The sequence below is a fragment of the Canis lupus genome, chromosome 6 (assembly GCF_011100685.1).
Source record: "Canis lupus familiaris isolate Mischka breed German Shepherd chromosome 6, alternate assembly UU_Cfam_GSD_1.0, whole genome shotgun sequence".
NCBI classification, from domain to species: domain Eukaryota; kingdom Metazoa; phylum Chordata; class Mammalia; order Carnivora; family Canidae; genus Canis; species Canis lupus.
The window spans coordinates 57,998,493-58,012,790 of record NC_049227.1 but is presented as its reverse complement, the minus strand read 5'-3'; the positions used below and the strand labels follow the sequence as shown (position 1 = coordinate 58,012,790).

General features: G+C 35.0%; 1 protein-coding gene across 14 annotated transcripts in view; it reads right to left on the bottom strand.

The window, feature by feature from the left end:
- HFM1 (helicase for meiosis 1) overlaps positions 1-14,298 on the bottom strand; it is a 149,441-nt gene that overhangs the window by 37,297 nt on the left and 97,846 nt on the right. For all 14 annotated transcript variants that reach the window (XR_005361261.1, XR_005361260.1, XR_005361262.1 and 11 more), the window contains 5 exons: positions 13,450-13,535; positions 13,136-13,219; positions 12,843-13,000; positions 11,357-11,460; positions 10,757-10,903 (listed from right to left, as the gene is read on the bottom strand). Coding sequence is in view for 11 of the 14 variants with exons in the window: in XM_038541399.1 (XP_038397327.1) it covers positions 10,757-10,903; positions 11,357-11,460; positions 12,843-13,000; positions 13,136-13,219; positions 13,450-13,535 (579 nt within the window). In the remaining 3 variants the exon portion in view is untranslated. The remainder of the gene's footprint in view (positions 1-10,756; positions 10,904-11,356; positions 11,461-12,842; positions 13,001-13,135; positions 13,220-13,449; positions 13,536-14,298) is intronic.

The following is a 14,298-nucleotide window of genomic DNA, read 5'->3' as shown; positions in this document are numbered from 1 at the left end:
TTTTGGCAGAATATAAACAATACTGAGATAAGGCCATTCTGTGACTAGCAAAGATTGAAATATGACTACTATGTAATTATTTCTGAAACTTGAAGCAAGGACACTCAAGAACCACAAAAATAACTAAACATCCCCCTCTTCTGGCTAACACAAATGACTACTATTTCCTTAATTCTCCCACCTCCAAGATAAGATATACCAAAATATCCAATACTTCACTTTTTGAAAGTATCCAATTAGAACTGACTTCTGCTCTCTCTAAACCCTCCTAAGAATCACCAGCACAAGCTGAAATCCTATAAATAAGCTCCTCCCAACCTCCTGAGATAACCCACGGCTCTAGCAGTTCAAAAATACTTAACTTTCCTCAAATACAGATGTGTTCCCAGTGGTCTTTGGATGAAAAGTTTCATATTTAAAGTCCTCCACAGCATAATTTGAGTCTCCCTTTCTGGTACTCCTATTAACACTAATCCATCAAAACACATTCACTTGCCATTATTCAAATAGTCTCAAGACTTTCTAAGATTGTACCTTTGATATTACCTCTTGTCTTAGAAGCTGCTCACTTCTTTGTCTATCAGAAGCTTATCAACTTTCAAGGTCAACTTTAAATGGTACCTCTATTATGGACATCTATCCTTATCACCCCATCTGAAGTGATTTCTCTATCCTCTGAGCCCCTAGAGAATTTCTTTGTCCCTATTACTCACTGCATGCTGCCTTATATATTTACGAGGGAAGCACAGTGGTGACGTATAGAGCACTCTAAAGTAAGAAAACATGAGTTTTAATATTGGCTCTTATCTGTAAAAAATAGATTAAAAATACCTCTTTTGTTTACCTCACAGAGATGAAAAAGATAGAATGAAATTAAGTATGTGAAAGCATTTTAAAATTAAGTGATAGAGCATGGAATATCTTTACTATTATTACTTAAGGATTAAACAAGTAACTATAAAATTAAAATTGTCCAGAGTACTATGAAAGAGAGGAGCACAGTGCTATATGATAACTGGAGGCATTGTCCTAGTCAGGAATGTCTTGGAAGGCTTCCCTAAGAAGCAACAAATGAGTTGAGGATTAAAGAAAGAATGGGAATTAAGAAGGCAAAGAGGCAGAAGAAAGAGTACTTCAGGCCGAAGGGATGGCATATGCAAAAGCTCTATGACAAGGGAAAGCATGGCATATCAGAGAAATTGAAAGATGTTTAAGTGTACTTTATGCTTTGAACTGCTTCAATTTTCTCTCAAATTAGTGTGGCTGATGCTCAGCAAGTAAAGAAAGCAGGCAAGAGATGAGAGGAGAAAGGTCAGGCTGTATTTGTAGAATGGCTCTACCGTGGTACCTTGGCAATTTCATGTCTCTACATAGGCCATATCTAAGACTCAACCATTTACAGAATGCCCACTGATCCTCCTTGGGACATGTCAGGATAGGCAGTCTTGTGAGGAGATGCTAAAAGCCACTTCTCATTTGGCTCTCTATCTGCATAAGACAGCCTTGAAGTAGTCTCTCATCTGCCTCTGGTTCCAGTAAGGCACTGGATTTTCTACCTTGCCCCTTCCAAATGCAGGGTATAAAGCCACTTAACTGCAGCCTAGAGCTAATGTCTCAAAAACAAAACAACCCACCATTTGTGTTATCTGGCCCTTCCAGTTCAGTGTCATCCTGTGAGATTAGAAATGCAAACAACTGATAACATGTTGATCTTGTTTTGCTGTCTATGAAAGTTATAAACTATCGAGATCCATTTAGGTTTCTTGTGTCCTTACCAGCCAATTCTACAGAGGTGAGGCAAGACTATCTAGCAGCTGCCGTCCCATTGCAGGAACTGAGGACCACATGACAGTATGGGATGTTAATGATTTGGATCTTTTATTCCAAGACCTAGGTTTTATTCTAAAACCACTACAGTGATTTAATCAAGAAAGGAACATAATTAAACTGGCATTTTGAAAAAGGGCTACCAAAAGAGTCTAGGCAAAAAAAAAAAAAAAAAAAAAAGAAGGTAACTCAATCTAGAGTGGTGATAGTAGTAGAGTCAGAGAATGGGCTGACTTGAGAGCTAAACAGCAAGTAAAAATATTTTTAATACAGAATCAAGTGAAGCACTTTTCTTTCTTGAGCAGCATATTGTTTTCCCTGTAGTTTTACTGCCTTTCCTTTAGCGTAGCAGTATCTATCTTAAATTTAAGTGTATTTGATATTTCAGAGACAAAAACAAATATTGGAGACACCACATATTTATTCTCCCTTCATAGATAACTCCTTTCTTGAGCCCTCCATCTTCCTCCTAATGCAATGTAGGCCTTCCTATAGCTGTTATCCCAAATTTCCTTTCATTAGGCTTCTTGAGTCAATCCACTATTCTCAGGATCTTTGATTTTTTTCTTTCTTAGTTAACTTTGTTATATTTTGCTCATCCTCAAGCAACTGCCTCAGAAAAGATATGCGTGAGTTGAACTTTCTAAATCTTTTAATGTATTAAGATTATTTTACTTTCACACTTAATAGTTTGGCTGGGTATAGAACACAGAGTTGAAAATCATTTTTCCCTAAACTTTTAAGACTATTGTCTTCTACCATCCAGTGTTGCTAATAAAGATTAACAAAGTTTTAATTTTTGTTCCTTGGAAGCATTTATTAATTTCTCTTTATCCATGATGTTCTGAAATGTTGCAATTATTCCTCCTTTGTAGATATTCTTTCATTCATCCTAACTAGCACTGAGTAAGCCTTTTTGACGTGCAAATCTGTATCTCCAAGTGTAGAAAATTTTCTTAAATTATTTCTTCTGATCTGTTTGTTCTCTCTTTCTGGAACACTTATAAGTCAGTTATCACACTCCTAGATTTCCCTTTCTCTCTTATATTTTTTCTTCCTTGTCTAATTCCAGATAATCAGACTATCCAGATAAATAGCAAAACTGAGATTCTAACTAAGGTAGTCTAATTCTAGAGCCTGATCTCTCAACACCCTGCTTCCCTAGTTATACTAGCTATCTTAATTCTCCCCCCAAATAATACACTTAATTTACATAGGGAAGAAATCACAGGACTTGGGGATGGGTAGACTAGGAGGAAATGCCTTGTAGGTTGTTTTGCAATAAGGGATAAGGAATTGCCTTGTTTCTTAATTCAAGGACTCCTAATAGATGCATTTCTATACATCACCACAAGATGGTGTACAATGACTACACACATTTATTCCCAGTGGTTGAAAACTGCCATTTGGGAGTCAAATTTTAGAGATTCTGGAGACTCCCACAAATTTCAAGGCAGAGTTGGCAAGTCTTGTTGGGAACGAAGACTGTATATACAAGTTTGTTTATAGAATATTAGCATATGGATATTAATGATCTAAATGACAAAAAACTTATTTCTTTTAGAAATGGTATTTAGAAAAATGTAAGTGGTCCCCCATCTCCAACCCACTTGCCGTAACTTGAGAATTGTTTTAACTTGTCTTTTTTTTTTTAAGGTTTTATTTATTCATGAAAGACACACAGAGAGAGGTAGAGACACAGGCAGAGGAAGAAGCAGGCTCCATGCAGGAAGCCCCCGATGCGGGACTCGATTCTGGGACTCCAGAATCACGTCCTGAGCTGAAGACAGATGCTCAACTGCTGAGCCACCCAGGCATCCCTTAACTTGTCTTAATAACAAATATAAGCTACCAGAGATTTATAATTGGAAAAATTAGGTTCTCAAAGAAAATTGACGTAAGTTGTATTCTTAGGTGTAACGTTAATAGATCCCATACTACAAAACTATATAATCTGAAATGCATATATTTTCAGTTTTCTCACATGTGAATTTGAAGGTTTTTAAGGCGCCTCCAATACTAAGGATTTAAAGTAAAATAAATTTATTAATGGCAACTAGAACTGTATTTAAGGAAAATATTTAAAATTAACAGGGTCAGTTAATAATTTTTAACTATATTATGTGAATTAAGGCACATACTTTAATTTGTATATATGGCCTGATAATTTGATATCATAATACTAAAATATGTGTTGAACTTGTGAGCACATTTAGAAACAATTATTTAGCAACTACAGTCTCTGAACTGAATATCACTTCGTATCATTTAATAATGAGAGATCAGTTCAGAAGAACTGAAACGTGGATTGTTTTGAAAAAGCCCAAATTTTGTTGTCATAACCTTAGTAGAGTAAACCTATGATCCCTTCATTGTGTCACTTATTAAGAAAGATGCAGATAGGGTGTATGTATGTTATGTTTAAAAGTATAGTTATGTATCTTTATTTGGGGACATATGAATTTGCATATAAGAACTGAATTATATAATTGGAATGTTCATTAGTTTTGGGATAGTTGAAAAATAGATTCAAAGGGGTACATGCATCCCAATGTTTATTTATTTAAAAGATTTATTTATTTATTCATGAGAGACAGAGAGAGAGAAGAGGCAGAGACACAGGCAGAGGGAGAAGTAGGCTCCATGCAGGGAGCCCGACCCAGGACTCGATCCCAGGTCTCCAGGATCAGGCCCTGGGCTGAAGGTGGCGCTAAACCGCTGAGCCACCTGGGCTGCCCCGTATCCCAATGTTTATAGCAGCATTATCAGAATAGCCAAAATCTGGAAAGTGCCCTAATGTCCATCAACTGATGAATGGGGAAAAAAAGGTGTGGTATATGTATATATATAATGGAATATCACTCAGCCATCAAAAAGAATGAAATCTTGCCATTTGCAACGATGTGGATAGACCTGGAATGTGTTATGCTAAGAGAAATAAGTCAGAGAAAGAAATACCATATGATTTCATTCATATGTGGAATTTAAGAAACAAAGATGAACATAGGGCAAGGGGGAGAAAAAGAGAGGGAGACAAACCATAAGCAAATCTTAATGACAGAGAACTGAAGGCTGATGGAGGGAGGAGAGTGGGAGGGGGTTAGATGGGTGATGGGTATTAAGGAGGGGACTTGTTAGATGGGTGATGGGTATTAAGGAGGGCACCAGGTGTTCTAAGTGAAAGATCACTGAATTCTACTCTTGAAACCAACATTGCACTATATGTTAGCTAACTAGAATTTAAATAAAAATTAGGAAAAAAATATTTAGGATGGTTGTGTGTATATTTATGTGAAGTGTGTGTGTGTGTGTGTGTGTGTGATAAAATATTATTTGTCTGATAGGAAGCATCTTTTATCTGTTTTCAAAGGATTCTGCAAAATAGGTAGGGAACTTCTGCCCTTGTAAAAGGCTCATGCTAGCAGAAAGTAAACATTCCAACTTTTCACTACAATCTTAAGTAACAAACAATTCAAGCTACTTTAAACAAATGCAGCTGGTGAGTGGAGGAAATGTGTTACATGGACACAGAAATGTCACAGAATCCAAAAGCAGTTCAGCAAGGCATCAGAAGGGATTGAACCCAAGAAATGGGAAGTCATCAGAATCCCAGCTCTGGCATTCTCGTCTTTGCACCTCTCGGTTCCTCTGCTTCAGTTTTCTCTTCCAAAGTGCAGCTGTGATCTTTTCTGAATGTGGTAAAGGATGGCCACCTGATGCCTCTGAGTCTATATTATCTGCGTGCAGCTCTAATTCTAAATTGTCTTTCTTAAAATGATTTCTGACGCTACTGTAAATGGTATTTTAAAAATTGTTATTTCTATCTCTCTTTTGTTTGCTTGGGCATAGTAATACAATTGTTTTTCAAATGTTTTAGTTGAAATATAATTTAACCATAAATTCTACCCTTTTAAAGTGTACAATTTGTCTTTAATTCTGTACTCTCAAATATATTCCACTGATCTATATATCTATTATTGTGCCAGTACAACACTGTCTTGATTACATGGCTTTGTAATAAGTTTTGAAATCAGGAATTGTGAGTCCTCTATCCCTGTTCTTTTTTTTTTTTTAATAGATTGATTGGCTAATTTGGATCCCTCACATTCCCATGAATTTTAAAATCAGCTTGTGAATTTCTGCCAAAAGCAGAGCTAGGGTTTTGATAGAGATTGCAGTGTATCTGCGGATTGATTTGGAAAATGTCGCCCCCTTAACAATATTAAGACATCCAATCCATGAACATAGAATATCTTTCCATTTATTTACATATTCTTTAATTTCTCTCAGTGGGGTTTGTAGTTTCCTGTGTTCACATCTTGCACTAATTTTATTACATGTATTCTTAAATATTTTATTATTTTTAGTGCTATTATAATTTAATATTGACTCTGTATCCAGTAATATTTCTAAATTTATATATTAGTTCCAGTGTGTCTGTGGAGTCTTTTGGGTTTTCTAAGTATATAATCATGTTTCTTTTAAGTAATGAGAGCTCATTTCTTTCTGTTTTTTTTTTAATTTAAAGATTTTATTTATTTACTCATGAGAAACACAGACAGAGAGGCAGAGACATAGGCACAGAGAAGTAGGGTCCTTGCAGGAAGGGAGTAGGACTCGATCCCAGGACCCCGGGATCATGACCCGAGCTGATGGCAGACTATCAGGCACCCCTGAGAGTTTATTTCTTTCTTCCCAATCCTTATCACTTTTATTTCTTTTTATTACAGAACTGTATTGACTAGAACTTCTAATCCAATGTTAAATATAGTAATAGAGAACATTTTTATATCATCTTCTATCTAAATAGGAAAGCCTTAAAAAAAGGCCTTAAACCTATTTCACTATTGTGCATGACATTTTGTTATATATATTTTTTAATAAAAAATGAGCATTAAAATACAAAGAGAATTGATTTTTGTCAAACTTTTTTGACCTCTATCAAGATGATCACATAGTTTCTTTTTCTCTCTTTTTTATTCCTGCTAATGTAGTGAAATACATGAATGCTAAGGGTGGAACAAGCCACGCTTAATTGTACTGTATTATGCTTTTTAAATATATGGCTGGATTCAACTCGCTAATTTTGTTAAGAACTTTTGGATCTATTTCCATGAGATACATTGGTCAATAATTTCTCTTTCTTTTAATGTCCTTGTCAGGATTTGACATCAAGATATCCATGTTGGTCCTGTTCAAAAAAAGCATTAGAGGGATCCCTGGGTGGCGCAGCGGTTTGGCGCCTGCCTTTGGCCCAGGGCACGATCCTGGAGACCCGGGATCGAATCCCACGTCGGGCTCCCGGTGCATGGAGCCTGCTTCTCCCTCTGCCTGTGTCTCTGCCTCTCTCTCTCTCTCTGTGACTATCATAAATAAATAAAAATTAAAAAAAAATTTTAAAAAAAAGCATTAGAAAATATTTTCTATCCTATGAAAAAATTTGGCTAAGTTTGATGATTATTTTTCCTAAATGTTTGGGGGAAATTTACCAATAAGATCACCAGTCCCTCAGGATTTCTTTGTGAAAAGATTTTTTTTAAGATTTTATTTATTTATTCATGAGAGACACAGAGAGAGGCAGAGACAGGAGAAGCAGACTCCATGTAAGGAGCCCAATATGGGACTTGATCACTGGACTCTGGGATCACGCCCTGAACCGAAGGCAGATGCCCAACAACTGATCCACCCAGGCGTCCCTGTGGAAAGATTTTTAATTGCTTCAATTCTATTACAAGTATCAGACTACTCAAAAAATTTTTTCTGTTGGTTTTGGCTTCTGTCTTAGCTTTGTTGATTTTTCCTTTTGTACATTTACATTCTATATTTCATTCACTTCTGTTTCTATCTTTATTATTTCTGTACTTCTATATTCCTTATGTTTGATACGCTTTAGTCCTGAGGTTATAAGAGTATTTTTGTTGGGTGCCTGGGTGGCTCAGTGGTTGAGCATCTGCCTTTGGCTCAGATTGTGATCCTGGGATTCCAGGATCGAGTCCCACATCAGGCTCCTCGCAGAGCCTGCTTCTCCCTCTGCCTGTATCTCTGCCTCTCTCTGTCTCTCTTGAATAGATAAATAAAATCTTTTTTAAAAAAGTATTTTTGCATTTTAATTCTACATACATTTAAAACTCTACAAGTCATTTCAATTATTTTACAAGAGTTAATTAAGATTTAGCCATTTTTTTTGCCCTTTCTAATATTTTTCATTCCCTTCAGCATTTCTGTACTTTCATCTGTGGTCATTTTCCTTTAAGGAACTCCCTCAAGTATCTCTTTTACTGATGGTCAATAAATTTAGTAATAGTGATGGAGTGCTTCAGTTTTATTTTGTTTTCTTCTCAAAATGTCTCCATTTCACTTTCATTTTTAAAGATATTTTTCACTGGGCATAGAAATCTAGGGTAGCAGTTTTTTGAAGCATTTTGAAGCTGTTGGCCCATTATCTTCTGTTTCCATCATCATAGTTGATAAATCAATCAGCTGTCAGTTTCACTGTTGCACCTTTGAAGGTAATGTGTAGTTTTTCTGTGGCTGCTTTTAAGATTTTCAGCAGTTTTGCTATAACATGCCCAACTGTGGTTTTCTGTGTACTTATCTCCTGGGTCTGCAAAGTTCTGAATCTACGAGCTGATATCTTTCTTACTTTGTAATATTCTCAGCCATTGTCTCTAAATATTGCATTTGTCCCATTCTTCTCTGTTTCAGAGATTTTGATTATGTACATTTTAGACCTTTTGAGTATGATGCTTTTTTGTGTTCTTTCCATTCTCTTATCTCTGGGCTTTGAGTATTTTTTTCTTGATATGTCTAACAGTACACAAATCCTGAGTTTGGCTATATCCAATCCATTATTAAACCTACCAATGAGTTTTTTCACTTCAGATATTGTATTTTTCAATTCAGGAAAGTCCATTTAAATCTCTGTATGGGTTACAATTTTCTGGTGAAATTTCCCAGCCTTTCACTAATTTTTTTCCTTTATTTTCTTGAAAATATTAAATATAGTTATTTTACAATCTTTAAATGCTAGCTCTTTAATTTGAATCATCTACAGAGCTGCTTCACTTTCTTTACATTGTTTTTTTTTTAAGATTTTATTTATTCATGAGAGACACAGAGAGAGGGGGAGAGAGAGAGAGAGAGAGAGAGAGAGAGAGAGGGGCAGAGACACAGGCAGAGGGAGAAGCAGGCTCCATGCAGGGAGCCTGATGTGGGACTCGATCCAGGGATTCCAGGATCGCACCCTGGGCTGAAAGCAAGCACTAAACTGCTGAGCCACCCAGGGATCCCCATCTTTACATTGTTAATTATCAGTCATATGGTCTTGCCTCTTTGAAAGTCTCATTTTTTATTGTGGCAGACACTGTGTCTGTAGATTCTAGATTATTTTGTATTACACCAAAGACGGTTTCCTTTTCCTCTTTCAGGCAAACATGGTAAGTGGCTGATCATAGAAACTCTTTTTGAGAGCATGGCATACTCAAGCTTTTTAATTAAGAGCCTACAGGTCCTGGACTCCTCAGCCCTGAAATGGTTCTCCCTCTGGAATTTTAGTTCCTTTAATCTGCTTTCACAAATGTCCTAAAAATTATAATTTTTATAACTTGGGTAGACTTAATAGTTGTTGCTGTGGATGCCCTAGCCTGCCACAAACTACTGCATCCTACCCAGAGATGGGAGTTCTTCTGCACTTTTTTTTTTTTTTTTTTTTGAGAGAGAGAGAACACGTGAGAGACACAAGCAGAGGCAAGGGCAGAGTGAGAGGGAGAAGCAGATGCCTCCCTAAGCAGGAAGGTCAATGAGGGGCCCAATCCTAGGATACAGGATCACAACCTGAGCCACAGGTAGATGTTTAACCAACTGAACCTCCCAGGTACCCTCCTCTGTGTTCTTTAAAGGGGAGGGAGATGAGTGTTCATGGGTTCACATGTGCTCTTCCTGCCTTCTTTCACTGCAGTTGCTATTACTACCAATTCAGAAAACATAACTGTTTAGGTTACTCTGGTAGGAGCCACAGCTTTCACATTCCTCAATACCTATTAATTGCTCCCCTTACTTATAATTAGCTATCTGAATATGAACTCAGTATTGAATGATAATAGTTACTATTCACTTCTTATGTATGAGTAATGTATTTATATTTTTTCTTAAATCCTTACCATTTACAAATATATACTGAAACACTTGCAGAGGCTATAATATGATATTCAATTTTCTTCAAAACATATAAGGGAAAAACTGAAGAGAGGTATAGATGAAACAATATAAGCTGTGAGTTGATCATTGTTTAAGGTAGGTAATGAGTACATTAGGGTTCATTATACAGGTCTGTCTATTTTTGCATATGTTTGAAATACTCCATAATAAAAACAAATTGAAAAAAATTTTTAAAGATTTTATTTATTTACTCATGAGAGACACAGAGGGAGAACAGCAGAGACATAGGCAGAGGGAGAGGCTCTCTGTGGGGAACCTGATACGGGACTCAATCCCAGGACCCTGGGATCAGGACCTGAGCCAAAGGCAGATGCTCCACCACTGAGCCACCCATGCGCCCCCGTAATAAAAATTTTTAAGTTCACTGTCATCTGGTTTGCCTCATCAAATCTACAAAGTCTTGTATATCATTTACTCTTCCCCAACAATAGCCATAAGAATAGAATGGGTATGAAAAAGAGGCATTGTGTATCAAAAAACTAGACAAATAATTTGTGCTCCAAATATCACCCCAATTTGACAAATACTAATTATAAGAATTCCTACTACATATCATTAATGCAATTATTATGAAGCTTAAAGATCTAATTCCACAGTATCTGCATCTGAATGAAGCAGTACCATAACACTGATACTCCTCCCTAGCCATAACTTTTTTTTTTCTTCCTAGCCATAACTTTAATGCAATAAAGCAATAATTATAGCTATTTACCTTTATTGGGTCCTGCTATAGTAGATCTATTTGAATGTTTAGAATGGGAAATCTCTGTTTCTGATTTTTTTTGCATAATTATTTGATTTCCAAGCCTCCTGGGTCCTAAGTAAAAGACTGTAAATTTCTGCTGAATATCAAGTCCAACTAGAAAAAGGAAAAAAAGTATACAAGTACTTATTTAAGTCATATAAATCTAGCCATGAAATCATTTATTTGTTTTTATATTTCTCATATTTCTGTATCTTTTGAAATGAAAGAGCTAACAAGTCCAGGAAATAAAAATGTCAAAAAAGGGGGGGGGGTTAAAAGTATCACAAATTAAACTTTATACACCATAAAAATAAAAATCAATGTTCCTACAATTTAAGTTTTATTATCTTGAAAAATAAAATACCTATAAATGAACAGATAAATTTTTAATTTTTTTAACCTAGTCCATGCTTTTACCTATCTAAATACATGAAACTTTCTTTAAAATTATTCATATTATTTAAATAAATTACCTTTACCCAGTATCATTTAAATTGCTTTTCTGTTTCAGCATGAAGGAAATTTTTTAATGTTATCATATTCTTTACATTACTTCAATGAACTTACCATACTCAGAACTAATTAGATTTATGCTAAGATCTTCAGATTTAAAAGCTCTCCTCACATCAATCTTTTTAGTCCAATTTCCAGCTTTTAATAAAACAGAATCCCTGAAAAAAAGCAATGTATCATTTAAATAGTGATCCAAATACTAAATGAAATAATATATTAATCATCAAGGGCAGACTAACCCATAGATAGGTTCTATCTGGTAGTAAACTGAAGTCAGTACTGAAAACTATTTGCCGCAGATTCTGAGGAGGAAGAAATGGAGTGTCAATTCAGCTACCACAACCATAATTTTCTTAACTACATATTGACCAACAGCTGATTCCAAGTTGCGTTGCCAACTTTCAGGCCCACCTGAATACAGAGTTGACATCAACAACCCATGAGCTTGCCCCAGTCACTACCACTTTTAAATGGTTATACACAGCTTACACGAATTTGTGAGAATTAGAATAGTATCTTTAAAATTCATATAAAATAGTCTGTATCCACTAACATTACAAACCAGCAACCAATTTTGCGATTTAATTTATTTTAGATTTATATACTCAAGACTGCCTTCAGACTTAATTGTCACAGAGGACAAAGTCTCTATTTCTTTAGGAACAGACTACATTGCATAGAATATTTTAGAAAGATATCCTCCAGTACTCTGACAACAATGAAGAGATTCCCATTTCAGAGTCACTGCCAATCCTGAATTTACAAGTCAAATAATATGATTAGGAGCATAGGCTCTGGAGTCAGACTGCTTGGGTTTAAATCTAGATTTTGCTATAAACTACCTATATGACCTTGGCAAATTAAACTCTCAGTCTCAATTTCTTCCTCTATTAAATTAAGATAATGATAGCACCTGTCTATACAAAGCTTAAACAATTCAACACCTGGAACCTACTAAGAGCTCGAAAAATACTGGCTATAGCTATAACTGATAATCTTAGAGTTTGCTTATGGCATCCTGGGAGAAAATAACAGTATCAGAAAAAAGGCTGATGTAAAAATCATAGAATGGCATGCTAGAGAACCAGGTGTAAGGAAAGATACCTCCTTTATATATTTGATCTTGTTGCCTGATCCTAAAATGAAGCTATAGTAGTTGGTTGGGTTTTAATTTGGAAATATTAGATATATATCTTGAAGGAGCAGAAGGAAGGTAATCAAAGAGTACAAGGTTGTGAATGACTGGTGACAAGCAACAAAATAAGAAAGTTCAACAAAAGTGGGCTACAGTTACTCCTAAAGATCATTTATTCACTCGTTTCAAACCATGGTGATAGATTTCACACTTCGTTCATCTGAGTACTAACAACAGACCAATGTTAATACCTTCTTTAACAGACAAGTAAAGAAACTACCCCATTACAGCATAAGGAAAATGTAATTTAATTAATCCCACAGTGGATTTTACTACTCTTTCTCAGCAGAATATTTCTTTTATAGTATATGCTTAGAAATAAAATCAAATGGAAATTATACTTACATAATTTTGTGCTTAAAAACCAGCTGGTTATCTGCATCACCTATGATTAAGGTAACATAGTGAGAATCTGGTGATGTTCTTCTAGCTTGTAGCTGTTCAAAGTTTCTTAATATAATTGTCACTAATATTTCTGCCATGGTATCACTGTATCTTGCAATCTTTAAAAAAAGGATAGGCATAAAAGGTGTTAAAAATAACCTTACTACTCATATTCAGTTCCAAGTCAGCTATAGGTAGCTTTATTCCTGAAAGACAATGAAATACTTAAAAAAAAAAAAACAGAAAATATTTACCTGTTCCACTTCAACTTCATATTTTGGTAGATACATCACTGTTTCTTTTATTTGCGTTCCAAAAGGGGGGTGTCTATTTAAAATCTAAAAACATTTATATCATTATATTCTTACCATAAGACTAGAAGTTATTTTAGTATATTTTTTAGAGTCAATAGCAGCTTTAATAATGCTTATTACCTAAAACCTTAAGTTAAAATACTTATGACTATGAGAAGGAAAACAATTTTTAAGAAAAAATAAAGATATAAAAAGTAAGCTTTAAAATTAGGATAAAATCCAGGTAACATTAGGAATAAGTGAATATTAAATACCAGTTCAAGTTCCCTTGCATCTGTTTCTTCTATTTTTTTAAAGGAAGTCAAACCTGCATTTACCATTGCATTTGACAATGTTATACCTGTGGAAAATTAATCAAATAGCAGTTCTTAAACAATCCATTTTAAACTACATCTATTCTTAAGCTTTCAACAATGACATTAGTAAAAAAAATTTTTTAAAGATTCAGATTAATAACTAATTCTTAAAGGTTTTTGAAAAAGTTTTCAGTTGGGTTTGTTGGGCTGTGACATTTATCCAATTGTTCATATTTATGTTTTCAAACTGAAATAAAACATGTAGGTGCTTTATAGAAAAAAGGAGGAACTCTGGTCCATATGATGACTCAACCCTTATTTTTATCATATACCATCCATAGGAAGTATCAAGTAATTCCTATTGTTACATATTATACTCATGTTTGAAAAAAGGCAACATAATTTATAGATGAGAATATTGCTTCATAAAGCTATGGTTCTCTGAGCATTTCTGAGAAACGGAGTTTTATGTTTCTGTACTGAAATCAGATAATTTCACTCCTTTAAAATGTCCAATTCCTCTCCATTGCATTTAGAATAGTGACAATTTCCTACCGTGACCAAACTCCATTACCTATTTGACTTGATTACACAGCCTATGTGTCCCATTTAATTTGCTACCATTCCCCTCTTGCTGACTACTCTCTAGCCACATTAACTTTAATTTTGTTCCTCAAAAACATCAAGTTCACTTCCATCTTCGTACTTTCTCTGTTACTACTTTAAGAAACTGGATATATAAAATTCTTATACTCACAAATGAATTTAACCAAACTCTGAAATAGGAGATACTGCCAGAAGTGTAAA